The sequence below is a fragment of the Artemia franciscana genome, chromosome 14 (assembly GCF_032884065.1).
Source record: "Artemia franciscana chromosome 14, ASM3288406v1, whole genome shotgun sequence".
Taxonomy (NCBI): Eukaryota; Metazoa; Arthropoda; class Branchiopoda; order Anostraca; family Artemiidae; genus Artemia; species Artemia franciscana.
Window position 1 is genome coordinate 3,643,033 of NC_088876.1, and position 27,516 is coordinate 3,670,548.

General features: G+C 34.8%; 1 protein-coding gene and 1 long non-coding RNA gene across 5 annotated transcripts in view; one reads left to right on the forward strand and one right to left on the reverse strand.

Moving 5' to 3' along the window:
* The window catches only part of LOC136035192 (uncharacterized), a 181,436-nt gene extending 178,927 nt beyond the window's left edge, over positions 1–2,509 (forward strand). Inside the window, exon 2 of the long non-coding RNA XR_010619359.1 lies at positions 2,419–2,509. This is a non-coding gene — a long non-coding RNA (uncharacterized LOC136035192). The remainder of the gene's footprint in view (positions 1–2,418) is intronic.
* LOC136035190 (threonine--tRNA ligase 1, cytoplasmic-like) overlaps positions 1–27,516 on the reverse strand; it is a 62,847-nt gene that overhangs the window by 27,110 nt on the left and 8,221 nt on the right. The window contains exons 2-5 of one of the 4 annotated variants that reach the window (XM_065716771.1): positions 24,323–24,691; positions 18,481–18,552; positions 11,409–11,563; positions 1,903–2,074 (exon numbers count right to left, since the gene is read on the reverse strand). In XM_065716771.1, coding sequence (XP_065572843.1) covers positions 1,903–2,074; positions 11,409–11,563; positions 18,481–18,552; positions 24,323–24,652 — 729 coding nt within the window. In that variant the 5' untranslated portion in view covers positions 24,653–24,691. The remainder of the gene's footprint in view (positions 1–1,902; positions 2,075–11,408; positions 11,564–18,480; positions 18,553–24,322; positions 24,692–27,516) is intronic. The other 3 variants (XM_065716772.1, XM_065716773.1, XM_065716775.1) reach the window with 3 other exon arrangements.

A 27,516-nucleotide genomic window follows, 5' to 3' on the forward strand; every position in this document is an offset into this window, starting at 1 on the left:
ATAAATTCTATTCTATAATTTTATTTAGTTTTATAGTTTTTTTAACTTTTATTAATTTTTTAATTTCATAATATAAATTTCATTTTATAATTCTATTTTTATCGGTTATTGATCAACATAGCGAAACTGCATGGCAGTTTCGCTGCATGGCGCCAAGAGATGTAGGCTACACCAGGTGGCGGAAAATAGGAACCCCTCGTAAATAATACCAAACCACCATGTAAAAATATCCAAGCTCATTATCTCTTTTTGGTTTGAGAGGGGGGATTAGAGCCTTCCTCATCTTATTGACTGTTTATTTTTTCATGAAAGAGGATTTTATAGCAGAAGAGGTTGTCATAAAGACATCTCAAAAGCCTGAGAGGGATCGAAGTTCTAAGGTGGCTTGACTTCGTGAGTAACGAGAAGCTGGTGCAGCTCACCAAGCAGTCTCGGTTTTCTAAACAGACAGCCAAACGTATGTTACGATGGCTTGGACATCTTTGAATGCACCTGCATTTACGTGCGCAAACGAGCTTTTACTTTGATCCAACGAAAGCCGGTTTTAATGTTGCTCCTTACTTTCAGTTGGAAAAACTTGTTTTTTATTATTATTTAATTTCACAATATTATTGTTATTATTTAATATTATTTTGATAATATATTTAATAATATATTTAATAACATAATTAATAATATATTTAATACATGTTTAATAATATATTTAATACATACTTAACAATTTATTAAACATATATATATATATACAATAATATTATTTAAGCTTTATATACTCAAGTTTCATGTCCTCATTTTTTCGTAATGAATTTCAACTCTTAAGGTCATCTACCAATTGACATAAACCATAGGGTTTTTACTTTACCGAAACCGTTCATATCATCAAGGAACGTTTTCCTGATGCTCTGCACTCAACATGTTCAAATACTGACTCCGAGATTTTATAATTTCTTTACATAACCCATAGATGGGTATTCCCGCCCAAGTGAAAGGATAAAAGCCAATCACTTGATCAAGTGCTTAGGTAGTTGATCAAGATAATAAAATTTTTAAAATAATAAAGTTTATTGACTGGAGGACTTTTTGCCTAATCAAAACAACAATCAAAACAACAATCAAAACAATAACAATCAAAACAATCAAAACAACAGTGTCAGCACATTCTATTCATGAAACTTAGATGAACTTGTGTTGTTTATCAAGACCTCAACTGGGTCTAATTGAATTAAAATCAAGTTGCCATCAATACATGGCTAATTGGGAAACAAAAATTCCAAGACGGATAGTCTGAGTGAAGAGGCACAGCTGGCATAAACCTTTGTCAGAGATGTTTAAAAAATGATGTCACTTTCACTTGTTGATCGATAGTCTATCATCTATCCATCCATCCAACTTGGGGCAGAACTAAGGTAGATGGTTACAGAACTTTAGGGATGTTCTGCATTGACTCATGACGGACAATGCCGACTGGACTTGTATGAAAAGAGGGGACTGAAGAATAAACAGAGTAAGAATGATTGGCAAGCTTTATTATTGCAACAGATTTGACAACAGATCCTTAGCTTGAATTGATATGATATTGTGGGCTGATTGTATTCCCAAGGAGCGGAGCTTGCCATAAGCGGGGAATAACCTAGAGTTATGCAATGAGGCCCAGAAATATACAGGTCAACTATATTTACAACTGTATCAAAATGTAAAAGGCAGAAATAACTATGCCAGAAAGTTATCCCCACATATACCTACACACAGTGGTAAGCTTAGAAGTAAGCTACACACTGGCAATGTACCATGCAACATATCTCTTATATTCTACAAGTACTATAGCAAATATAAATAATTGCTGATTTCAGTCTGTTGGGAAATCATCATATTAGATCAAATAAAGAAAACTAGAGAACTCACTCGTTCGAGACTTTCCCCGAGAATATGGGCGGTCGAATGCCAAAACACTTTCTGAGCTTCCTCGTCGTCAAACTTAAGAAGCTTGATAGAACAGTCTGCCTCTAATGGACGATCCAAGTCCCACAGAGATCCATTAACCTTTGCTATAACTGTGTTGTCTGCCAAACCTTTACTAAAAACAACAAGTAATTTAATTGTAAAACAAAGGAGGTCGGATATATACACAGGAGAGGAGGACAAGCATGCAACTACTACTACAACTAACAAACTGTCGCACGACCATGTTGCCAACACAACTGTACTGAGCAGAATTTGGCCAACATCCCCAAGCGAAATACTTTTTCACTCCGACCGTTTATCCCTTCTATCAAATTTCTTTAAATCCTTACTTGTGACAATCTTTCCTGCGACATCCTTACGTTTGGTCCGAAATGGCCTAATGGTTCGTCCGTAAAAAGTGGCCTAACTATCCAAATTTTCCTTTGACTACAGCCACATAAACTGTAATCAAACCAGTTTTTTTTTTTTTTTTTTTTTTTTTTTTTTTTTTTTTTTTTTTTTTTTTTTTTTTTTTTTTTTTTTTTTTTTTTTTTTTTTTTTTTTTTTACTCCGCACAGTGTATTGTTTAACCATGGGCATTCAAAAGAAATAACATTTGGTCATTCCGAATGACCACATCTAAGCTCAAAGGCCGACTTTTAGACCCGACTTTAGACTCCAAGGCCAACTTTCAAAAGACCGTAACTTTTAGAACCCTAATCTTGGTTCAAAGACTCATCTTCCTATTCTTTCAAACCTCTTTAAACAGCAGAAACACACCATACCTTCGATATTCTACTCTTGACAACTTCACCGTATCTACTATCCTCACTAATAATGCTACCTTGATAGGTAAAGCTACCCCCTTTTTGAATCTTCACGTAACCGAATATCACCCATTCATTCTCATTTATTTCTAGTTCAAGAGATTTAATCTAATTAACATTAAATTCTATACCTACTGTCGCAGTTAGAACTATTAAAACCCCCAAAAATTCATTGTTTCCCAAACTTTAAATATCAAACGTCAGACCATCTGCATAAGATCAGCCAATGAAAGTTTCATTATCCAATTTGATACTACATTCCCTCATAGTTCGCTGTGAGAGAATAGAGATTATCAATATAATCCATTTAAACCAGAATCATCATCTTGAATAATTTTCCTAAGCAAATGTATATACAATTATAACTTTCCCTTTTATTCCCTTTCTTATAAAAGGGTTTAATTTCTAACTTCCAAAAATCACATTCTTCTTTACAAGAAATCTGTCATTGTCTTCAGTCTAGTGTCTAACCTCGTAAACACCAACACATTCTGAATATCCATATAATAGTATCCCCCCCCCCCGCCCAGCCTTTGCATACATATATCTATTTAAACAGATTATCAGCCACGGAAAAGTATAAAACACACACACGCATACACATATATTATTATATAAGATTTAGTAGCATAGCGGTAACAACACTTGCCCATGGCTTTAATAGCTTGGGTTCGAAGCTTGGATGAGACAATTTTTTGCCTTAGAGAATGTTGGAATATTAGTCTTAGATAAGATGAAAACGCAGAAAAAACTTTCTCTCATTGATGATGGAAAATTAAATCATTGATGATGGAAAATTAAATTATTTGATCTTCTTATTTGTGTGTTTGTTTTTGTGTCCCTGTGTCTGGGATGGCCTCCAACGCCCCTCCTGCCCGATATTTATATATTTACTTACCTTTTATAGAGTTTTTATGGCACTTGGTATTAACCAAGTGACATAGCAATCGCAAATTCTGTCGGTCTGTCTGTCGGTCCCGGTTTTGCTACTTTAGGCACTTCCAGGTAAGCTAGGACGATGAAATTTGGCAAGCGTATCAGGGACCGGACCAAATTAAATTAGAAATAGTCGTTTTCCTGATTTGACCATCTGGGGGAGAGTGGGGGGCCGGTTAATTCGGAAAAAATAGAAAAAATGAAGTATTTTTAACTTATGAGCGGGTGATGGGATCTTACTGAAATTTGATGTTTGGAATGATATTGTGTCTCAGAGCTCTTATTTTAAATCCCGACCGGATCTGATGACATTGGGGGGAGTTGGAGGGGGGAAACCTAAAATCTTGGAAAATACTTAGAGTGGAGGGATCGGGATGAAACTTGATGGGAAAAATAAGCACAAGTCCCAGATACATCATTGACGTAACCGGAACAGGTCCGCTCTTTTTGGGGTAGTTGGGGGGGGATTAATTCTGAAAATTAGAAAAAATAAGGTATTTTTAACTTACGAACGGGTGATCGGATCTCAATGAAATTTGATGTTTAGAAGGGTACCGTGTCTGAGAGCTCATATTTTAAATCCCGACCGGATCTGGTGACATTGGGGGGGGGATTTAGGAGGGGGAAACCTAAAACTTGGAAAACACTTAGAGTGGACGAATCGGGATGAAACTTGGTGGGGAAAATAAACACAAGTCCTAGATACATGATTGACATAAACAGAACGGATCCGCTCTCTTTGGGGTAGTTGGGGGGGGGGGATTATTTCTGAAAAATAAAAAAAATGAGGTATTTTTAACATACGAACAGGTGATCGGATCTCAATGAAATTTGATATTTAGAAGGATAGCGTGTCTCAAAGCTCTTATTTTAAATCCTGACCGGATCTGGTGACATTGGGGGAAGTTTGGGGTGGGGGAACCTAATCATGGAAAATGCTTAGATTGGAGGGATCGGGATGAAACTTGGTGGGAAAAATAAGCAGAAGTCTTACATACGTGATTTACATAATTGGAATGGATCCGCTCTATTGGGGGGAGGGTTAATTCTGAAAGATAAGAAAAAATTACGCATTTTCAACTTACGAAGGAGTGATCGGATCTTCATGAAACTTCATATTTAGAAGGACATCGTAACTCAGATCTCTTATTTTAAATCACAACCGGATCAAGCGTAACTGGGGGGGGGGGGCAGTAGGGGGGGGCGGAAATCTTAGGAAATACTTAAAGTGGTGAGATCAGGATGAAACTGGATGGGAAGAATAGAAACCTGTCTAAGATACGTGACTGACATAACCGGACCGGATCTGCTCTCTTTGGTGGAATTGGGGGGAAGGGGGGTAATTTTGAAAATTGAGGTATTTGTAACTTACGAAAGGGTGACCAGATCTTAATGAAATTTGATATTTAGAAGGATCTTGTGCTTTAAAGTTCTAATTTTAAATTCCGACCAGATCCTGTGACATTGGGGGGAGTTGGATGGGGAAACCGGAATCCTTGGAAAACGTGAAAATTGGGGTATTTTTATCTTACGAATAGATGATCGGATCTTAATGAAATTTGATTTTTAAAGGAATTCATGTCTCATAGCTCTTATTTCAAATCCCGACCAGATCTTTTGACATTTGGGGGAGTTGGAGGGGGAAATCTTGGAAAAATGCTTGGAGTGGAGGAATCGGGATGAAGCTTGGTGGATACAATAAACAAATGTCCTTGTTACGTGATTGACAGAATCGTACTGGATTAAATTGATAGGCGTGTCAGGGAGCTGCACAATTTGACTTGATAAAGTCGTTTTCCAAGATTCGACCATCTGGGGGGCTAAAGGGAGAGGAAAAATTAGAAAAAATTAGGTATTTATAATTTACGAGTGGGTGATCGGATCTTAATGAATTTTGATATTTAGAAGGACATTGTGACTCAGAGCTCTTATTTTAAATCCTGACCGGCATTAAGCCTCTTATTTTCCTTTTTAAATCAATCTATTGATTCACATATTTTTTTTAGAGCTCATACCATATGAGCTCTTGGCTCTTAGTTCTTCTCGCCTCGTCATAAGTGCCATATGAGCTCTTAGCTCTTGTTTTCTATTTTGTTTGTCTTTTACCGTATTGTATTTTGAAACCATTATTACGATGAGATGTTGATGTTTTTTTCTTATGTTTTTGCACTGTCCCAGCCTTACGAGCTCTGCTCCCTTGTTGGGGCATAATATTGTTTGTGTATTTTTTGAGTTGAATAAAGAAAAAGTTGATTTGAGTCTCGAAAATACATTAATATATAGTGAAAATGAGGGGAGCAAAATGGATTGGGCCCTGCGAATCTTGATCTTTTTAACTAGTTTGCCTCAATTCACCAACTGTTTTCATTTATGAATTTATTAAAAGATCATTTGTAAGAAAGTTATTTTTGTTTTGTTTTTTAGGGGGGATGGCATGGAACGGGTATGTGGAGTGGTATAGGGCAATTGTTGGGGGTATTGTGTGTGTTTTTTTTTTGGGGGGGGGGTTGAATATTGTGTTGTTTGTTTAAATGAGAGATTAGTTTGAAGTTTGAGTTGATTATGGTTATGATTTGTAATGGAATATATATTATTACTTATTACTGCCGTACGTCTACAAAACTGTAAAGTTTTTCTTAGCGCGGCAGCATTTTGTAGAAGATAGTGTTTTTGGTTTTGTGTGTGAAAAAAAAAATAACTTAGATCAATTTGATGTTTAAATTATGTAAAGCCAAATCCCCAAATTTTTTCTTTTTTATTTCTTTTCATAAAATTTTGAAACCATTTTCATAAAGTTTTGAATTCCTTGGTCTACCATTTTCCGTATAATCTCGAGCTGCATGTCGTAGTAGGTAGCGTCTCGGCTACAAACCGCTGTACAAATCGAGTGAAGCTCAATATTTAGTCGATCTCGAGTTGTTGGTATGTAGTATATGGTATGTAGAGCAAGTATTTGATGAAACAGAAGAAGCTGGAACCAATTTTTGCTTTCTCAGTTGTATTATTATCTTCCAGAAATGCACCAAGACATTATTACAAGGTGATAATGGTTAAAAAGGAAGTTCTGAAACCAATCGAAGCAAAGGAGACACCCATTCTGCCAAAAATTTAGGCAGATAGAAGTACTGGTAGGGGTACCTCAACACAAGAGGTACCAAGGGATATAGTGTCATGAGAAATCATCACAGATAGAGGTAAAATCAATCAGAGCCATTGATAGAAGCGCCTAAGCACGAGAGGTGCTAAGGGATATATTGTGTTGTGAGAAATCATCATAGACAGAGGTACACAGTGTTACTGATAGGGGTGACTCAACATAAGAGCTACCAAGGGATGTAGTGTCATAAGAAATCATCACATATAGAGGTACAATCAATAATAGAGATACCGATAGGGCGTAGAAGCAAGACAAGTGCCAATAACAGAGGCACCAAGGAATATACTGTGTTATGAGAAATCAACACAGACCGAGGTGCTATCAATCATAGAGATACTGATATCTTTATTATATGATGAAATCATCACAGATAGAGGTAAAATCAATCAGAGTCATTTATAGGAGTGCCTAAGCACGAGAGGTGCTAAGGGATATATTGTGTTGTGAGAAATCATCATAGACAGAGGTACACAGTGTTACTGATAGGGGTGACTCAACATAAGAGGTATCAAGGGATATAGTGTCATGAGAAATCATCACATATAGAGGTACAATCAATAATAGAGATACCGATAGGGCGTAGAAGCAAGACAAGTGCCAATAACAGAGGCACCAAGGAATATACTGTGTTATGAGAAATCATCACAGATAGAGGTAAAATCAATCACAGCCATTGATAGGAGTGCCTAAGTGCCTAAGGGATATAGTATGTTATGAGAAATCATCACAGACAGAGGTGCACAGTGGTACTGACAGGGGTCTCTAAGCATGAGTGGTGCCAATTGATATAGGAAGAGGTGCCAAGGAATACTGTGTTATGAGAAATCATTACAGATACAGGTATAATCAATAGGAGGTGTTGATAGGGGTACCTATACGCGAGATATACCAAGAAATATAGTCTGTTATGAGAAACTATTATGGCGACTCAAATCAAGATTTTTTGATTTTTCTGAACTGAATTTGAGGCCAAAATTTGGGTATTCATCAGATAGGACGGATAGCGGTTACTGAAATACGCATAGTAATTCGGTTTAGGTTGAGCGGGGGAATTGTTTTTTTTGTCTTTTGCCCCAATGAAAACATGAAAAAATAAGTATTTTTCAATTAAATAAAACCCTAGAGAGGATATTTTTCAAAATCCAAGGAAGGTGGAGGTTTTTCCGGCGGGGGATGGGAAAATAGAAAAATTTGAAAGAGTCCATCAATATTTTTTCTTAACTTGAACAAGAAGGGCCCGGAAACTAAGCAAATTCAGGGTTGGGGGGGGGGGTGTAAGTGACTCAAGATGCCCAGAAGATAAAAGCTGTTGAACAATTTTTCCTCTGTGTCCAAAAGGTAACTTTTGAACAGAGAAGCAGAAGCGTCGGCCCACCGCGTGGTTCCTTTGTGGATTTTACAATAGCCTTTAACTTCAGTATTTTTCAAGAGCAAGGACGCGGTACTTTTTTTTAGGTCGTTCTCTAGGCATGTTTTATACTAGTGAAAAATATTTTCTGATCACATACTAGTGAAAAATATTTTCTGATTGGAGACCATGGAATCAAATGGGGAGGAAGAACGCTCCTGGACTTGGATTATGCTGATGATTTAAGCATATTAGATGAAAGTGTGAGCAAAATGAATGAATTTTTAGAGGTTTTACGAGTTCAGGGTGTTAAAATAGGCTTGAAAATTAATGTTAAGAAGACTAAGTCACTAAAGCTAGGCATAAGTGAAGATGAACAGGTGACATTAGGTAACGAAAAGATTGATCAGGTTGGGAGCTTCAGTTACCTCGGTAGTATTATTAGTAAAGATGGTGGGAGCAGTGAAGATGTTAAAAGTAGAATAGCTAAGGCTCAGTGTGTAATTTCACAGTTAAAAAAAAGTTTGGAAGAATAGAAAGATAAGTCTACAAACCAAGATTAGAATATTGGAAGCTACAATGATGACAGTGGTCAAATATGGCTCTGAAGCATGGGCACTCCGAAAAGCATATGATAATTTACTAGATGTTTTCCAGAGAAATTCCCTACGGATTGTTCTGGGTACCCGGCTGACTGACCGTATTTCAAACAGTAGGTTGTACGAAAAATATGGTTCAATCCCGCTTTCTGGGGCAATAATGAAAGAAAGGTTGAGATGGCTAGGCCACGTTCTACGGATGAAGGATGACAGATTACCGAAGATTGTCCTTTTTGGCCAAACGTCTGGGACTATACGGAAAGCAGGTCGTCCTTGTCTGGGTTGGGAGGATGTCATAAATAAAGATTTAAAGGAAATGGGAACTTCCTGGGAGGGTGTAAAGAGGGAGGCTTTAAATAGATTAGGTTGGAGGAGGAGCGTGCGTAGCTGTGTTGGCCTCAGGCGGCTTGGTGCTGCACTGAGTTATTAGTAGTAGTATTAGTAGTAGTATTTTTTCATAGTCTACTTCGCATTTTTGCTTCTCATTCACCTTCACCTTCAAATTAAGCTGTAGCTTCTTAAGCTACCTGGTGCCGTGCAGAATTTTTTTTAAAATATATTTTACTTTAAAATAAGTCAGATACGTCTATGTCGTATTCACAAGTTCAAAATTGGCTCTTGTTCTTTTGAATGGTTGGTAAATTATAACATAACATAGGATTGATGAGAATATTTTCGTGTTGTAAGGCGTAAACGATTCCTGCTTGTGTGGAAGTCAGATTTTAGAGGATTTATTCCTCTACTCTTTTGACCACCACCGCCAAAGAGCTTGTAGTTTGAAGAACTTAAATCTTTTTCACAATTAGTTTTTCAGATATGCCCTTTGATCAGACAATAATGAATGTAAAAGTGAATTTTTTTTTTATTTGTTATTTTTTTGGGTTGTTGTTTTGTTGGTGTTGTATCCTCGATGACGCGAGAATTTTAATTTGTATTTTATTGTCGGTTGATGTGGGGGTCGCTGTTTCGTGGGGACTGCCGGTGAGTTGATCTTTTTTTCCTTATATATTTATATTTCGATGTTGGTTAGTATGTTTAAGACAAGCTTTATGATTCTTTATTTATTTTATGCCGTTTCCCACATAACGGGCCATTGAGCCCGTTATGCCGTTTATTTTATGCCGTTTCCCAAATAACGGGCCATTGAGACCTTTGGGATATTGTTTTTGTTATTGTTATTTTATGAAAATAAATAGAACTTGAAGAAAAAAAAATAGATTATCAGAATATTTGTATATCAATTGCAGATTAAAGACCGCATGTCTAATGAGAGCTGCTTTGACAACACCTGTAATCTCAGGTGCTGTCAGTGGATCAACTACTCCAATGAGTTGTGTCTGCAGTTTCGAGTATTCTCAAAAGAGCGGCAACTCTAAATTTCCTCATGATTCATGATCATACATCAAAGAATTGGAGATTGGTTGATCAGATGATGTCAATGCAGTAAGGATGCAAAATAGGCCAAAAATGATGATGTCGACAAGATTTTTAAGAATGAGAAGATGAAAAAAATTGCCTAATTTGAAAAATATAAGTGGAAGCATATTTGAAAACTTTGATCCCACGGAGTTAAAAGTTTGCATAAAGGGATTTTCAAATGTCAAATAATTTTTTTTTTGAAATGAAAGAAATTATTCAGAGTTTTCCCATCTTTTCTCTGTTTTTAACTAAGCTGTTTGGTGCCACTTTGAACACCTTAGCTGTTTTAAAAATCTAAAATCTAAAGAGCTAAAAAACAAGACCTTATTTTTGAAATGAATGTTTCATGATCATACATCAAAGAATTGGAGATTGGTTGATCAGATGATGTCAATGCAGTAAGGATGCAGAATAGGCCAAAAATGATGATGTCGACAAGATTTTTAAGAATGAGAAGATGAAAAAAATTGCCTATTTTGAAAAATACAAGTGGAAGCATATTTGAAAACTTTGATCCCACGGAGTTGAAAGTTTGCATAAAGGGATTTTCAAATGTCAAATAATTTTTTTTTTTGAAATGAAAGAAATTATTCAGAGTTTTCCCATCTTTTCTCTGTTTTTAACTAAGCTGTTTGGTGCCACTTTGAACACCTTGGCTGTTTTGTAAAATCTAAAATCTAAAGAGCTAAAAAACAAGACCTTATTTTTGAAATGAATGTAATTATCCAGAGTTTTCCCATTTTTCTTTGTTTTTAATTAAACTGTTTGGTGCCACTCTGAACACCTTAGCTGTTTTAAAAATCTAAAAAGTAAAATTTTATTTTTGAAATGAATGTAATTATCCAGAGTTTTCCCATTTTTCTTTGTTTTTAATTAAACTGTTTGGTGCCACTCTGAACACCTTAGCTGTTTTAAAAATCTAAAAAGTAAAATTTTATTTTTGAAATGAATGAAATTATCCAGAGTTTTTCCATTTTTTCTTTTTATTTAATTAAGCTGTTTGGTGCCACTCTGAACACCTTTAAATACAAGCTACAGTATCTTATGATCCCTGGTGCCGTTTGTCCAAAGGTATGTATAAAGGCTTATGCAAAAACATAATGTTTCTCTCTTGAAAAATTTATCTCCAAATTCACTAGAAGGGAAGATAGAGAGATAGATAAATAGTACAAAACGGGTACCTAATCCCACAAGCCACTTCATATGGAGTAGTTCGCCATGACTGCCCATCAATTTCTTTCCCATCAGGTAACGTGATTTTGATAGGCTTTGCCACTTTTCCTTTCAATTCTTCTTCGGCTTCGGCCTTCAGTCTATTCCACATTTGCATCCGCTCCTAAATAATTTGATATGTTGCAATATTTTATAACTTGACATGATCAAATAATTTGATATAGCCGTCATTTGATATACATGCTTTAATGTATTTGCACAAAGGGGAAAGATATCCTTTCCTGATATTAGGTAAAGGAATTCCTCGAAAAATTGCAACGTAAAAATAGTTTTTTTTTTTTTATCATTATGGCCCCAAATGAAAAATCTTTTTACCACCATTCACCCCCCCCCAAAAAAAAAATAATAAAATATCACCTGTGCTCAGCTATACATACATAATTCAAGGCACAAAAGAGGGAACAAAGTCCCCTAAAAAATAAGTAATTTTGGACATAGGAGGCTGAATAGTCAAGTTTTACCGCCAAAGTACTCACCCCCCCCCCTTCTAAAAAAAAGCTCATTTATATATATTTTGCCCCTATTTCTCCAGTGATACATGTTGGATCATTAAGTGATCTGATGTGATCAAACAAGTCACAAATTTCTCGACATTGCTAACTAGAAACAAGAGTATGTTTTAACGTGGGCATTCTAAAATAAATCTAGTAGCATTATCTCTTCCCATTTCCATAGTATTTTGTATTGAAAGATAATCTGGCATTAAATGATTAATTAATTAACTAAAATTGCATTATTAGTGCTGCTGATTTTGATGGAATACAGCAGAAACTACTTAAAGTCAATAGCCAAGTCACTTCCCCTAACCTTGGTGGGGAGCCACAATAGCCCCTTTCCATAAAAAAAAAGGCTCAAAATAAGTTAGTAAAAATTACCAACCAATAAGTCTTTACCAGTCATGTCGCTAATTACTGACGATGATCCATGGAGGGTCCATGCATTACTTGAATGGGAGCATCTAAGTAATCAGTGATTAGCCTCAGCAACCACTGATCATCACAGAATATCGAGCTAGTTTCTGACCAAAATAGGTCAACAGTTGATCAGATTTTCAATCTCTCGGAACATAAAAAAAACTCATGAACTCGACTGCAGTACAACTTTTGTAGATTTTATAGATTTACATTCGACCTCATATCAAAAGAAAGTTTATGACATACCCTTCTTCACTTTGGCATCCCACCAAACTTGGTCTCTTTGATCAGAGGCACGTACACGAAGTTCAGGAACCTTAGGTATTTTCGAAGACCACACAGCCTTTGTATGACGATAAATAATAATTCAAATAGGGACAAATTCTTTTATTAGACAGTGACAAAACATTAAAAAAATCCTGCATATTTCGATCACATATACAGTGACTGGCATCAGCAGATATGCTCGTGGAAAAACAAATAAAAACACAGGTTATTTCGATCATATGTACAATGACCGTCATCAGCAGACATAAAGGTATTTTCAAGTATATTTGCTGATGACATATTTGAACATATGTTCAAAATATCCAATATTATTTTACTGTTTTTTCACTGTCTAAAAAAGGGATTTATCCCTACCTGAACTGTTATTTATCAGTCAGAAACCGTTTTGTATCTTGGAAACATTGACCGGTGTTTTGAAGATTTGCTTCCTATCACTGGATCCCTTCCGTCTCTATTTTATTGGTATCCCCTTTGACTAATGGATAAGCCATCTTGTACCCTCTTAGGGGTAGTAGTGAACCGTTAGAAACCGTTTTATGTATCAAAAAAACTTTACAGACATCATTGAAAAATCAACCGATGTTTTGAAGGCTTGCTTGCTATCACTGTATCCCTTCAGTCTCTATTTTATTGGTATCCCCTTTGACTATTAGATAAGCCATCTTGTACCCTCTTAGGGGTAGTAGTGAACCGTTAGAAACCGCTTTATGTATCAAAAAAACTATGCAGACATCTTTGAAACATCAACCGATGTTTTGAAGGCTTGCTTGCTATCACTGTATCCCTTCAGTCTCTATTTTATTGGTATCCCCTTTGACTATTGGATAAGCCATCTTGTACCCTCTTAGGGGTAGTAGTTAACCGTTAGAAACCGTTTTATGTATCAACAAAACTTTGCAGACATCTTTAAAACATCAACCGATGTTTTGAAGGCTTGCTTGCTATCACTGGATCCCTTCAGTCTCTATTTTATTGGTATCCCCTTTGACTATTGGATAAGCCATCTTGTACCCTCTTAGGGGTAGTAGTGAACCGTTAGAAACCGTTTTATGTATCAAAACAACCTTGCAGACATCTTTGAAACATCAACCGACGTTTTGAAGGCTTGCTTGCTATCACTGGATCCCTTCAGTCTCTATTTTATTGGTATCCCCTTTGACTATTGGATAAGCCATCTTGTACCCTCTTAGGGGTAGTAGTGAACCGTTAGAAACCGTTTTATGTATCAAAACAACCTTGCAGACATCTTTGAAACATCAACCGATGTTTTGAAGGCTTGCTTGCTATCACTGGATCCCTTCAGTCTCTATTTTATTGGTATCCCCTTTGACTATTGGATAAGCCATCTTGTACCCTTATAGGGGGAGGAGTGAACCGTTAGATACCGTTTTTTGTATGAAAAAAAATTTGCAAACATCTTTGAAAGATCAACCGATGTTTTGAAGGCCTGCTTGCTGTCACTGGATCCCTTCAGTCTCTATTTTATTGGTATCCCCTTTGACTATTGGATAAGCCATCTTGTACCCTCTTAGAGGTAGTAGTGAACCGTTAGAAAACGCTTTATGTATCAAAAAAACTATGCAGACATCTTTGAAACATCAACCGATGTTTTGAAGGCTTGCTTGCTATCACTGGATCCCTTCAGTCTCTATTTTACTGGTATCCCCTTTGACTACTGGATAAGCCATCTTGTACCCTTATAGGGGGAGGAGTGAACTGTTAGATACCGTTTTATGTATCAAAAAAACTTTGTAGACATCTTTGAAACATCAACCGACGTTTTGAAGGCTTGCTTGCTATCACTGAATCCCTTCAGTCTCTATTTTATTGGTATCCCCTTTGACTATTGGATAAGCCGTCTTGTACCCTCTTAGGGGTAGTAGTGAACCGTTAGAAACCACTTTATGTATCAAAAAAACTATGCAGACATCTTTGAAACATCAACCGATGTTTTGAAGGCTTACTTGCTATCACTGGATCCCTTCAGTCTCTATTTTATTGGTATCCCCTTTAACTATTGGATAAGCCATCTTGTACCCTCTTATGGGTAGGAGTGAACCATTAGAAACCGTTTTATGCATCAAAAAAAATATGCAGACATCTTTGAAAGATCAACCGATGTTTTGAAGGCTTGCTTGCTATCACTGGATCCCTTCAGTCTCTATTTTATTGGTATCCCCTTTGACTATTGGATAAGCCATCTTGTACCCTCTTAGGGGTAGTAGTGAACCGTTAGATACCGTTTTATGTATTTAAAAAACTATGCAGACATCTTTGAAATATCAACCGATGTTTTGAAGGCTTGCTTGCTATCACTGGATCCCTTCAGTCTCTATTTTATTGGTATCCCCTTTAACTATTGGATAAGCCATCTTGTACCCTCTTAGGGGTAGTAGTGAACCGTTAGAAACCGCTTTATGTATCAAAAAAACTATGCAGACATCTTTGAAACATCAACCGATGTTTTGAAGGCTTGCTTGCTATCACTGGATCCCTTCAGTCTCTATTTTATTGGTATCCCCTTTAACTATTGGATAAGCCATCTTGTACCCTCTTATGGGTAGGAGTGAACCGTTAGAAACCGCTTTATGTATCGAAAAAACTATGCAGACATCTTTGAAACATCAACCGATGTTTTGAAGGCTTGCTTGCTATCACTGGATCCCTTCAGTCTCTATTTTATTGGTATCCCCTTTGACTATTGGATAAGCCATCTTGTACCCTCTTAGGGGTAGGAGTGAACCGTTAGAAACCGCTTTATGTATCAAAAAAACTTTGCAGACATCTTTGAAACATCAACCGACGTTTTGAAGGCTTGCTTGCTATCACTGGATCCCTACAGTCTCTATTTTATTGGTATCCCCTTTGATTATTGGAAAAGCCATCTTGTACCCTCTTAGGGGTAGTAGTGAACCGTTAGAAACCGCTTTATGTATCAAAAAAACTATGCAGACATCTTTGAAACATCAACCTATGTTTTGAAGGCTTGCTTGCTATCACTGGATCCCATCAGTCTCTATTTTATTGGTATCCCCTTTAACTATTGGATAAGCAATCTTGTACCCTCTTATGGGTAGGAGTGAACCGTTAGAAACCGCTTTATGTATCAAAAAAACTATGCAGACATCTTTGAAACATCAACCGATGTTTTGAAGGCTTGCTTGCTATCACTGGATCCCTTCAGTCTCTATTTTATTGGTATCCAATCTGACTATTGGATAAGCCATCTTGTACCCTCTTAGGGGTTGTAGTTAACCGTTAGAAACCGTTTTATGTATCAAAAAACTTTGCAGACATCTTTGAAACATCAAACGATGTTTTGAAGGCTTGCTTGCTATCACTGGATCCCTTCAGTCTCTATTTTATTGGTATTCCCTTTGATTATTGGATAAGCCATCTCGTACCCTTATAGGGGGAGGAGTGGACCGTTAGAAACCGTTTTATGTATCAAAAAAAATTTGCAGACATCTTTGAAACATCAACCGATGTTTTGAAGGCTTGCTTGCTATCACTGGATCCCTTCAGTCTTTATTTTATTGGTATCCCCTTTGACTATTGTATAAGCCATCTTGTACCCTTATAGGGGGAGGAGTGGACCGTTAGAAACCGTTTTATGTGTCAAAAAAACTTTGCAGACATCTTTGAAACATCAACCGATGTTTTGAGGGCTTGCTTGCTATCACTGGATCCCTTCAGTCTCTATTTTATTGGGATTCCCTTTGACTATTGGATAAGCCATCTTGTACCCTCTTATGGGTAGGAGTGAACCGCTAGAAACCTTTTTATGTATCAAAAAAACTATGCAGACATCTTTGAAACATCAACCGATGTTTTGAAGGCTTGCTTGCTGTCACTGGATTCCTTCAGTCTCTATTTTATTGGTATCCCCTTTGACTAATTGATAAGCCATCTTGTACCCTCTTAGGGGTTGTAGTTAACTGTTCGAAACCGTTTTATGTATCAAAAAAACTATGCAGACATCTTTGAAACATCAACCGATGTTTTGAAGGCTTGCTTGCTATCACTGGATCCCTTCAGTCTCTATTTTATTGGCATCCCCTTTGACTATTGGATAAAGCCATCTTGTACCCTCTTAGGGGTAGGAGTGAACCGTTAGAAACCGTTTTATGTATCAAAAAAACTTTGCAGACATCTTTGAAACATCAACCAATGTTTTGAAGGCTTGCTTGCTATCACTGGATCCCTTCAGTCTCTATTTTATTGGTATCCCCTTTGACTATTGGATAAGCCATCTTGTACCCTCTTAGGGGTTGTAGTTAACCGTGAGAAACCGTTTTATGTATCAAAAAAACTTTGCAGACATCTTTGAAACATCAAACGATGTTTTGAAGGATTACTTGCTATCACTGGATCCCTTCCGTCTCTATTTTATTGGTATCCCCTTTGACTATTGGATGAGCCATCTCGTACCCTCTTAGGAGGAGTAGTGATAGACAAATTAGCTTACGTTGATGATCGAACTTAGCTACTTATTACCCCAATGACCCCCTGTCTCAGGTATCATCTACTTTACCCCAAGCACTTTTGGGGTGACCGCCAACAGCTCAAAAACAAAAGGCATATGCTCCTCACATAAACCCAATTCCCAGCTTCCAACTAACAGCTAATATTATAGAGTGAATGAAAGAATTTAGCTAACAATGCAGCTTACGCATCTCTGACAATAACCACTTCAAAGACATCAGGAAACGCATCGCGTCAAGACAGCCAATGTTTCAAAGTCAACAGAACACAGTAGTCCTCAACAAAATATAACAGGAACAACTTAGATGCTTTAAGCATACTACCGTATGGGAAGTATTCGTCTCCTAAAGATAGCCTGTAAAGGCTTGGGCATAATTCTCACTCTAGAGCTTCCCTGCCCCTTCTAAAATATGAATAGAATTCGCCGTAATAGAACAACTATTCGTCGCTTAGCCTATTGTGTCTGTCAGAAGATATAATTTCATAAAGGAGTTAAATCAATAGACGGGTGTCAGGAGAGGCCTTATTAAGTCTAAGTTAAGACAACATTCTAAGTATAATTAGAGCAATTAAGGCAGGGTCTACACCCCGAACTCCTCTCCTTCCCCCTTCACAATTTAAAAAAAAAAAATCAAAAAATAATATCTAATAAATCGGAGGTTAATATTCGTACTAAGGTTGACAAATCGTACTGAATGCATGTTTTACAAATAATGTTTGACTCTTACATAGTTGTTAATTAAGAATCTTTGAAGTCACAAACTACAATTTGAGGATATTACCATACTGTAACATCGGTATCGTCAACACAACCCTGCAGGTTTCACAACCGTTTTTGCTCTACAAAAGTAGTCCAAAAGTAATAGCGTATATTTATAGGTTATATGTACATTTTTCTGAATGCAAAGCATTGTTTTTGTAAGACAAGTTTCAAAATAAATAATGATAATGATCATTTATTTTATATTTTCTTAAATAATGTTCTTAAATTCGTTTCCACAAAATATGGCACTTAGGTATTCTGTTTACATTGCACTTAAGAATTTCTGATTTCCTTGGTTATATTGGTTTCTCGATATTTGTATTCTATTAGGCGACAATTTTTCCATATTTCCATCGTTCTGCTAGTGTAAATGTTTTTCAGATGTACATTCTTTTCTTCTTTATTTTTTTTCTTTTTATAATTTCGTCTTTCCTTATCTTTTTTTTGTAGACTGATGCTCGATTACATTAATAAATATATTCCCAAGCTCATTAAAAACTTAATTTGCCCCAATTTTGTAAAACACATATCATTAATAAATACCTAATAAAAGATGCAAAAAAAACTTACTTCAATAAATGCTGGCCATGGATTTAATTCACAAGCTTGCTGAAGGGCCTTAACTTTTTCTACAGGTGCCATCTGAAATAAGAAGTTCGTTTTAAAATAATTAACAATGGTAATGATGATAATAATCCTTCTTCTACGATTTTGTCTGTTTTTTTAGAATACATTTTTTCGAACAATAAAACTTTAAATATCTTGAAGCAACAGGCAGTTTCCACAATGTTGTAAACCCACATTTCAAGTGAAAATTCAGAAAGATGTATTTAAAGCAAAGTAGGCACAAAAAGATAATTTGGACACAATTGAGACAAGACTGATACTATAACTTCCCAAAATGAATAATTTGGACTTGTGTTCAATATACTTATGTAGCTTATATTCAATATTCATTATTTGGACTTATATATTTGTAATTGTTACTTGACATGTATTTGAGACTGGGCCAAATGATGAATAGAATGCACACATTAACACGAGGTTCAACACAATGAACAAGTTAGTCACAACCTGAGTTCCACAAGGGACTATTCTTGCACACAGTTAGGATCTACATGCTAGACAAGGCTCGGTATACTTACCAGTTGGATAACTAGAGAGCTACCATAAACATTAAAAGGATTAGTTTAACATGATTAATTTTTATTTATCCAAAACAAGTTATTGTTCTGGTAGTCTGCTCCCATTTAAAATGCTGGGTTGCATGTAGGTTTTAGCTCATCAAATGGTTTTACCGCCTACTTTTAATTATTGACAAAATTATTTTTTCTTCTATTGTCATCGTTCTTGTAGCCACATTTTGGCGTAACGCTGGTTATGCTTTGTATTTGATTTTCAGCAAATAATTGTACAACAAACACCAAAATAAAACTTTGTGCAGATGGAAAAAAGTTATCAGCAACAATCCAAGTCTGTATATACCTGGCCTGAACATTTAAGGCAAGTAGTCTTCACAGAGAAGAGGGGGGGGTCAATCATTGGACAGAAACCTTAAGCAGATACCGGTTTCCGTCAAAGGACTCCCCCACTCCCTAGAATAAGAAATTTGTAGCAACAATTCAATGACCACGCTTCCTTGACAAAAATTATAACTATTATTATACTTTATTATATGCACTACAACTATATCTCTTTATTAATTAGACTATACAAGTAAAATACGATACTACTACATTTATATTATACTACTAGAATTATACTGTTATACTATACAATAACTGCTATTAGTAATTCATTTCAGCACCATGCCATCAGAAGTATGGCTGTAGACACTCCTTCTTCATTACAATCAGTCCAAAACCTACTCTCAACCCTCTTCTATGAGCTTCTGGCTTCTTTTAAATTCCCCCTCATAATAATCGTCCTTTTGGATGTCTCTGGGGGATGGTCAAAAAGTACAGTTTTTAGCATTCATCCATAGAGCATTGCATAGGTTTCCTAGCCTTTCTTTCATTACAGCCCTAGAAAGTGTGATCAAACCAACAAAATCGTACAGCTTACTGTTTGATATAAGGCCAGTCAAACAAGTACCCTAAACTAACTGACCTAGTTAGCTAACTTAGAGCCTATTAATGCCTAATTGGTTAAATTAGCAGGTAAGAAAAGACATCACATACAATTTTCAAAGCAACAAAATTTCACAAATAGACTTAACTACTGTTATTACTGTTGCTTCCTATAGTCTAATGTTAGTTTAAAGATTATATCCTTAATCTTTAAAACTTTTTTAACTGCAACTATCTAGTAACACTATTATATAGGACATTAAAATTATCTGTACAACCTAAGCCTCTAAGATATTATCCTTCTGGTATAATAATATATTCTCCTGTAGCCTTTGTTATAGTCCGTAGGACAAAGTCCATCAAAAAAATACCTATAAATGGGCATAAAACACGATCTCGCTTAATTCCTGGTTCCTCACTAAACTTCATTTCCATCTAACTGCACCAATATTATTGTTTTACTAACCGCTTTAATATACTTATCTAGTATATCATAAAAGAAGAAACCTTCAACAAAGCTTTACTAGGAGTTTAATAAAGAAATATATTTACCTCTTGTTCAGAATAATGACAAGATAATCATTTCATTTTTCTCGAAGGAAGCACTAGTTTTTTTCCTAACAATAAGAGATACTAATTTAGCAGCAGTAGCAGTAATAGCAATTTATTATCAAAAAAAAATGAGACAACATCAATCGGTAGCACACCAAAAGCGTCGCTTGCGAGGGTGTGCTACTAACAAAAACGAGCAAAAATATAAGAGAAGGAAAAATAAAAAAACAAAAACAAAAAAAAAATAGAAAACAATAAATTAATCTATAATAAGCAGAAGGGTGACACCCTCGCTTGCAAGGGTGTGCTATTAACAAAAAAGAACAAGAATATAAGAGAAGGAAAAAGACAAAAAAAAAAGAAAACAAATTAATCTATTATAAGCAGAAGGGTGAAACCGTGTACCGTGTCCCCAAAAAATAAAAACATACATAAATAATTCATAGACAATAAAACAACCTAATATCATAATCCCAAAGCAAAAAAAGCAAAAAAAAAGATTATGTTCAATTTCATCAATCTCGGTTTGTTTCAAAGGTACACTTACCAAGCAACCCCACACGCAGCTCAGATCTAAATTGACTAAAGGGTAATTCCTTGGTACTTGGGACAAGCTTATTCCACAGCATAGCCCCTCTATAAATAACTGAAGAAGTAATTACTTGAAACTGGGCGAGGAAACTCAGTATCTCCATTTGTCTGAGTTCCTTGACAATGAACGTTGGACCTTTCCCGAAATATTCATGTAAAACAGTCTGGAAAGCACCCGTAATAGTACTTGTATATTGAGGTCTTAGTGTTTGACTTGACCTTTAATTCAAGCCTTTTGATGATTCAAATAATTTCTTCTACTGCATTTCAAGCAATTAAAACCACAAAAAATTAATATTTAGTTGATGTCTAAATTGTAAAGAAATAACACAGAATTTGGCCTTGATACATGATTATCTCAATATGAAAATGACATCTAGGACAATAGATGCCAAGGATCATAAAAGAAAGTTCAAACACAAACTATAAAGCTTCAAATGTATGGTCTTATAAAGAGTAAAAATGAAAAATTTAAGCTTCCTTAACTAGAAGCAATTTAAAGAAGGCTTTCAAACCCAATCTATTGGCTGGGTCAAATTTCTAGGTCCAGAAGGGGTTGCTCAGTCTTGAAATTCTCTTTCAGTGAAAACAGTTTCAGAGCACGACCTTAGATTCATACTTGAATCAAGAGTGGATGTGGTCAGAGCACAAGAGATGCTGAAAAGTGATGCAAGGCAATACGATAACTTAAAATCATTTTGTAAGTCATGAGTACATCACAAGGACAAGGCACAAATCATCAAATTGTCAGCAAGCTTCTAAATTAAAGTTATAGCACTAGAAATTTCACAAGCTCTGTAATGTAAGCTTTCAAAAATAGTTGATATATATATATTTTTTTTTTTACTAAGAGTTTCAAGCAATAGCAATGAATGTATAATGTTTGTTCTAACAATTGATTTGCTTCAATTTTTAGTCTGTTTTATAAGTATTTTTGTTTTAAGCTTTTGATGTTTTTGTTGCATTTTTTATTAATAACCACAAAATTCCGATCTGGTCCTTCAGGCCCTGTCGTAACACATCTGTCGTAACACAAGGGATTGATGCTCTGCTTTGCAATACGAGGCCCAGGGTTCGATCCCCGCCGCATCAAGGTTGGGCAACAAGCTTGCTACTTGTCCCTGTAAAAACACCCAGCAACTGAAATGTCGATTCGACGCCTTAAGCGCCAGCAATGGCTCTGGAGGATTATCATTGTTCCACTTGTTGGCATGAGGTCATCATTCCACTTGTTATTATATCCTTCAGGGCTTGTGGCAGCAATTTTTAAAACAAATATCTTATTTATCTCAGAAGTAAAGAGTAAATGTGTTTTCGATGTAACAGCTTAAATGGACTTATCCCCATTTGAAAAATTATTTGTCTGTAAAGAATAAAACAGTTTCACATTACCAACTTGCCAAGTAGCAAGTAGCTGAGTAGCTACTACTTGCCAATGCTAAGTAGCTGATGATACACAATCTAAGCAAATTCCTTTCAATTTAAAATTTTGCCTCACTCAGACTTCCTTAAACTCTCCAAAACAGCCAAAAGCTCCACATTTAGAATTGCACCCATGACTATTTACAATTGCAACTTTCAGAGACTTTCCATAGACATCAGAGGTAATCCAAAATTTTACCATTCACCTGGCTTTCCTAGCCTAGATCTACTTTCGCAAAAAAAAATTTAGAAAGAACTTATGTCTAGAAAGGATTTTTTAGCTCTAGATTAGTCATGATTACCTTATAGAAGGTAATTTTTAGCTCCAGATTAGTCATGATTACCTTATAAAAGGTAATTTTTAGCTCCAGATTAGTCAAAATATTGTCCTGGTTACCTTAAGAATGTTAAGTCCATACATCTGCAATTTAATAAATAATTAGCTTACCTGATCCTAATCTGCCATTTTTGACTTTTTTACTTGCAAAGGAATCACAGGCACTAAGTCTATTACTAATAATTCTAATCACCCAGACCTTAAATTCATCTCAAATCCCTTTCAATTCCTGCATTTTGCTTCTGTTACTGAGCTTATTTTGTTGGTTGACTTTTTTTGTGAATTTCATTTCTTGTTTGTGTTTAATGTTTTTTTTTCTATAGTTCATTTTTTTATGTGTGGGTGTGTGTTGGTTTAATTTTTTGTGTTTATTTAATGTAAAAAAAAAATCTATAATCATTATTTTTCGTTTATTGTATGTTTTACATTTTTTTTTTTTTTGTGTATTTCATTGTTTATACTCCACATTTTAATACTTTGATAGTGTTTTTGTGGGTAAGAAATAAATTATTATTATTATTATGGGGCTTTAAGGTTTTAAATGAACCAGTGTAATAGGTATAATAACCGAATATGAAATCACCATGGTACTAACAACTGCTAAAGCATAAGTTCACACAAGTCTAACCCTTATTAAGGAGGAAGGAGGGTACCCAAGAGTTTTTCTAGGGGATAATATAATTGGAAACTGTTGCTCTATCGCCAACAGTTGCTAATTCTTCTGGGTGGCACCATTATTTGAACCATTATCAAGAGGAATGGTTGTTCTTTCATATGTGCTGACATCTATATATTCATACTAGACATCAGTTGTTTATCCAATCACAAACACAACACAGATGACACTGAACTTACATGCTACAAATTTACAAAATATCAAAGCAGAACAACTCTATCTTGAATTGAGTCTAAATTTTGTAGGAATTTGACCAATACTACTTGGAAGTGTTTTTTAAGACACTCATGGAAAATGAGGTACATTTCCCCTTTTCTTAAAACAAAAATTGATTGATTGTTTTAAAATATTCCAATCAATTTTGCTATTACACTTCTTTTTTTATTCCAATTCACGTACCTGCATCCTCAAAGGCATAAGTAAGCTGAAACCCACAGGGGAAGGGGCGTTTTTTTCTCAGGGTAGGGGCAAGAGAGAAGTTAATTTTAGTTCACAATTCTGCTTTTCAGGGGGAGGGGTCTTTTGGATAAATTTTAGATATAAGACTAAATAGTGAGTGGAAAACAATAAAAATAGGTTATTCATATTCATAGATATTTGTCAAAGTTTTTTTTTTTTTTTTACAGAGTCAGCAGATTTATTTAACAAACATTAAATTTTGTCCAGATGATTAAACCTGCCTTGACCACCCCCATCCCTTCTCACAAGCAACCCTTGAACTGAATGCTAATAATTCAATAATTTCATTCAAACACACAGACTAACCTTAGCAGATAGTTGACGTTTGCTAGCACTTCTAACTTGAATCTTCTTGATAAGGTCACAGGCAAAACTGTTCACTTGAGTTTTTTCTAATATTCTAGAACTAAGTGCTTCAACATGGAATAACCACCGCATCAGATGTGAATAACTCTGTCTTATGTCTTTTTGATCAGTTATGAGATCTTCAGAATTATTAAAATTTAATGCAAATTTCACTGCTGAAAAGAGTTCTCTATCAGAATTTGATAAGCCATAACAATCAATATAGCTATTAACTTCCAAGTAGTTGTTTAATTGTGTTAGCTCAGAGGAAAATAAATGGATGTCTGACATTTGTTTTATTGGTTATTCAAGGAATTGTCTTCCAAGAACCTAAAGATAAGAGGATATAAATTAAGTATGGTATCATACAAACAAAATCTTATACTAGTAACTCTTCCATGCAAAAAGAAAAAGAAAAAAAGTGAAATAAAATGAACAGCAACATAAACTTGCCTTAAATATGTTGAAAACAGCAAATCTGATAAATATCATTATATAACTAATATAAATGAAGGAAAACATATAATCCCATGATGTTATTTTAACTAATATAAATAGTTTTTACTGGCCCCCTCACAGATTTATCCACATTGGGTGGGAGTTATATTTTCGAAAACTTGAAAATAATAAGTTTTTTCCTTAATGATTTTTTTTTATTTAAATGTTGTAAAAGCGAAAAACTGGAGCTGTTAAGAAGGAAACTTGTTAGGCTATTGTTGTTGCAGCAAACAAAGATTAGACTAAATAGTAAGTCCCTGAAACAAAAGTTACATCCTAAGTGCACTTTCCTAAAGTGAGCACTTGCATCCTTTTTTATGGTAATAAACATAGAAAATAGATATGTATTTTTCTTTAGCTCATCTTCCAAGTGAACTAAAAAGTAAAACATAATTTTTCTCAAGAATGTATGAATATAAGTATAAAAAAAAGAAAAAAAAGATGCAAAGCAGATTGGGCTTTGCAAAACACATCTAAAGTGAGCATTTGAATCTTTTTTTATGGTCATAAACGTAGAAAAAAGGCATTTTTTTCTAACTTGGGTTCCGTGTGAACTAAAAAGTAGAGTATACTTTTTTTTTCGAAAATGTATGAATGTAAGTAAAAAAAAAAGGGACGCAAAACATATTGGGCATAAAACTTCTAACACTTTTACATAACACTCCTAAAGTGAGCATTTGCATCTTTTTTATGGTCATAAACATAGAAAATACATTTGCATTTTTTTAACTTGTCTTTGAAATGAACTAAAAATTGGAACATAATTTTTCCTCAAATATGTAAGAAAATAGGTAAAAAAAAGGGATGCAAAACAGATTGGACTTTACAAAACACTCCCAAACTGAGCATTTGCATTTTTTATGGTCATGAACATAGAACAGCGCTTATTAAACTATGGGTCGCGACCCCATTTGGGGTTGCGTAACAAAATTATGGGGTCGCGAGTGATAAAAATACAATTTAACAAAAAATTTTTTTAACTTGTAAAATTATTGTTATGTAGAAAAATAACAATCATCATAGATAAATATATCATAAAATCTTCTGGTTCGGAAAGACTGTTTATACCAGCATTTCTATTCCGATCATTATAATATCTTGTATAAATTTATTATGAATCAAAAGATGTTATAGAAATTTATAAAAAATGTAGATTTATTTTTGTCAATCTCTCAAAACCGAATAATCATGATAAATATTATCAACAAAATTTCTAAGTGTTATTTCGAAGAAACTATATAAACATTTCATGTTATTTTCATTCAGCCATTGTATGACTGTGAACGAAGTGCATTTTATTCCGAATTAGTCAGTTTAACCCTTTAGCAACCGACGGGACCTTACAGTCCCGGCATGTAAAAATCCTTTGGGCGGTTCTTAATTGATTGATGGCCCAGAATTGAACGATGTGCTTCAGGATGCTGTTAAGGTCATAAATTTTATTAAGAACCATGCCCTTAACAGTCGCTTATTTTCAAATATATGTAAGGATACAGATTCCAACTACACAACGGATTACGGATACGGATTCCAACAAAAAGTAGAACATATTTTTTTCTCAAGAATGTATGAATATCATTAAAAATAAACGGGATGCAAAACAAATTGGGCTTTACATAATACTCCCCAAGCATTACATAATACTCCCCGATGCAAATAGAGAATTTGCATCTTTTTTATGGTCATAAACATAGAAAATAAATATGGATTTTTTAACTTGTCTTCCAAATGAAATAAAAAGTAGAACATAATTCTTTGTCAAGAGTGTATGAATGAAAAAAAAAGGTTGGGTTTTACATAACACTCCTAAAGTGAGTCATTTGCATCTTTTTTTATGGTCATAAACATAGAAAATTAACATGCATTTTTTTTAACTTGTCTTCCAAATGAACTAAAAAGTAGACAATAATTTTGCCTCAAATATGTATGAAAATAGGTAAAAAAAAAAAAAAGAAATGGGATGCAAAACAGATTGTACTTTATAAAACATTCCTAAATTGAGCATCTGCATCTTTTTTTATGGTCATAAATACAGAAAATTAAAATGCATTTTTTTTAACTTGACTTCCAAATGAATTAAAAAGTAGAACATAACTTTTTCACAAGAATGTACAAATATAATTAAAAAAAGGGATGCAAAACAAATTTGGCTATAAATGACACTCCTAAAGTGAGCATTTCCATTTTTTATGGTTATAAACATGGAAAAAAATAAGCATTTTTTTTAACTTGTTTTCCAAATGAACTAAAAAGTAGAACAGAATTTTTTCTTAAGAGTGTATGAAAATAAGTAAAAAAAAAATGGAATACAAAACAGATGGGGCTTTACATAACACTCCTAAAGTGAGCATTTGCATGTTTGTTTTATGGTCATGAACATAGGAAATAAATATACATTTTTTTTAACTTGTCTTCCAAATAAATTAAAAAGTAGAATATAATTTTTCCTCAAGAACATATTAATATAGATAAAAAGAAAAAATTGAATGCAAAATCCATTTTTTTTTAACTTGTCTTACAAATGATCCAAAAAGTAGAACACACTTTTTTCTCAAGAATGTGTGGAAATCAGTAAAAAAAAAAGAGGATCCAATGAGATTGGGCTTAATATAACAATTCTAAGTAAACATTTGCATTTTTTTTATGGTCACAGACAT